Source organism: Apium graveolens, chromosome 4 (genome assembly GCF_009905375.1).
Source record: "Apium graveolens cultivar Ventura chromosome 4, ASM990537v1, whole genome shotgun sequence".
Taxonomy (NCBI): Eukaryota; Viridiplantae; Streptophyta; class Magnoliopsida; order Apiales; family Apiaceae; genus Apium; species Apium graveolens.
The window spans coordinates 20885766-20887917 of NC_133650.1; the positions used below are offsets into that span (position 1 = coordinate 20885766).

General features: G+C 35.8%; 1 protein-coding gene across 1 annotated transcript; it reads right to left on the bottom strand.

Annotated features, from left to right (window-relative positions):
• Positions 1-242: 242 nt before the first annotated feature.
• Positions 243-1337, bottom strand: LOC141718406 (uncharacterized). The gene has a single exon (XM_074520787.1). The coding sequence runs from the start codon at positions 1335-1337 to the stop codon at positions 243-245; it is 1095 nt and encodes a 364-aa protein (XP_074376888.1).
• Between the last annotated feature and the right edge of the window lie 815 nt (positions 1338-2152).

Sequence of the window (2152 nt, forward strand, 5' to 3'; positions counted from 1 at the left end):
TGGTTGCACTATCTGCCAAACAAAAAGATTCCTCATCTTTTATAGCACATGATGAGAGGTTGCTGGCCATATTTCTTCACGAAAACTAAAATAAAATTAGAAGTAGAGGTAAAACATCTCAAGTACTTCATTAAAGAAAATTACATAAGCAACTGATAAGGATGATTATCATAGTTCAAAAATTAAGTACTAACAATCCAAAATAAATAAGGAAAACGTTCAACAAGCAAGTAAGGCCTTTCTTAATTATTCTTAGGCTCATCACCACCAAATTTAGGCATATTCACATCGACATCTTCAAAGAAATCACCAACTTCCATGTGAGTAAAGGCCGAAGGATCAACTTGGCCATCACTTCCAAGATGTGCTTCAAGATGAGCAATCCCCAAAGGATCATTCTGTTCGGTGAAATTAGTTTTAACATTTTTCAAAGATGCTTGATATAGGTCAGCAAAGTGCTTGGAGGTACGACATGTACTTCTCCAATGACCTTTCATTCCACAACGGCTACAAGTACTTTCACCCTTTTTAACCATCGTACTTCCCTCGGGTTTCTCCTCATTTGTTTTCTGTTTTTGATAGTAAGGCTTCCTTTTAAAGTGGGGGCGATTTTGTTGATTTCGGCCTCGACCACGCCAAAATCCATGACCACGGGCACGCCCACGTCCACGTCCATATCCATGCCCACGTCCACGTCCAAATGATTTATTATCTCTATATTCATTATTAGTCACCGCATTCACTTCAGGGAATGGTGTTGAGCCAGTGGGACGTGCTTGATGATTTTTCAGCAAAAGTTCATTATTTTGTTCAGCAAGAAGCAACACAGAAATAAGCTCAGAATATTTCGTGAATCCACGTTCACGATATTGTTGTTGCAAGAGCATATTATTGGCATGGAAAGTGGAATATGTTTTCTCCAACATATCTTTATCGGTGATATTCTCGCCACATAATTTCAATTGAGATGTAATTTTGAACATGGCAGAGTTATACTCGCTCACACTTTTATAATCTTGCAATCGCAAGTGTAGCCAATCATAGCGAGCTTTAGGAAGTATCACCGTTTTCTGGTGATCATATCTTTCTTTGAGATCTTTCCAAAGAGTTGATGGATCTTTAATAGTCAGATATTCAGTTTTCAAGCCTTCATCAAGGTGATGGCGAAGAAATATCATGGCCTTTGCCTTGTCTTGTTCAGAGGTCTTATTTCCCTCTTTTATGGTGTCACCGAGACCCATTGCACTAAGATGGATTTCAGCATCAAGAATCCATGTCAAATAATTTTTGCCGGTGACATCAAGTGCGTTAAACTCAAGTTTCGTAAGATTCGACATTTTCACTAAAAATAAACAAAACTCGAATCAACATCAATATTTATGCACATAAATATAATGCAATGCGATAATTTTTTATGACAAGATAACAAATAATTTGCGAAAGAAACAGATTATCACTTATCAAATATACTTAAACAAATATAATATATTACACATAATGATGCATTTAATCAACAAGTTTAATAGAACATGATTTTAGTTAAGTCTCAGAGACTAAAATATATGCTATTCATTGATAACAACCCATCTTAGTTAACATGACAATTATTAACACGCATGCACAAGTAAAACAAATATAAATTACTGCTACATCAACTCTTAGTCACGGAAATAGATTATAAAAGCTGCAGGAGACAAGGCATAGCCTAGCTTTTAGTTTTTAACTATTCGTGCAAAGTGCAAATCTCCCTAAATTTGTACAACCAAACTGTTGGCTTTAACATGGCGTTATAACAGATACACATGCATTTTAATTACGCACAGAATATTAGCATAAATGATTAGTACAGAATATTATACAGGCATCCACTTATATATTTAACCACCCGCAAAGTGTAATACGTGAACATGACAAATATGAACTAAAAGAATAGACTAGCATGTTATGGATCTAGTTTTACTAACATGCAATCATGCCTGCGGTAATATATTCATTTAACAATTAAAACATGGGCATACCTTTTGTAGAGACAGGAAGTAATGATCACCCAGCTAGTACTAGTACTTGTGTTGACAAGAAACTCGTGTAAACTCGTAAACCAACTTCTCCTTCTGGTGCACCCACAGATCTTATTAGCTACCGTGCTGATAAC

Bases quoted from the DNA above. Each gene is read 5' to 3' on its own strand.
- LOC141718406 (XM_074520787.1), bottom strand. From the start codon at position 1,337: ATGTCGAATCTTACGAAACTTGAGTTTAACGCACTTGATGTCACCGGC.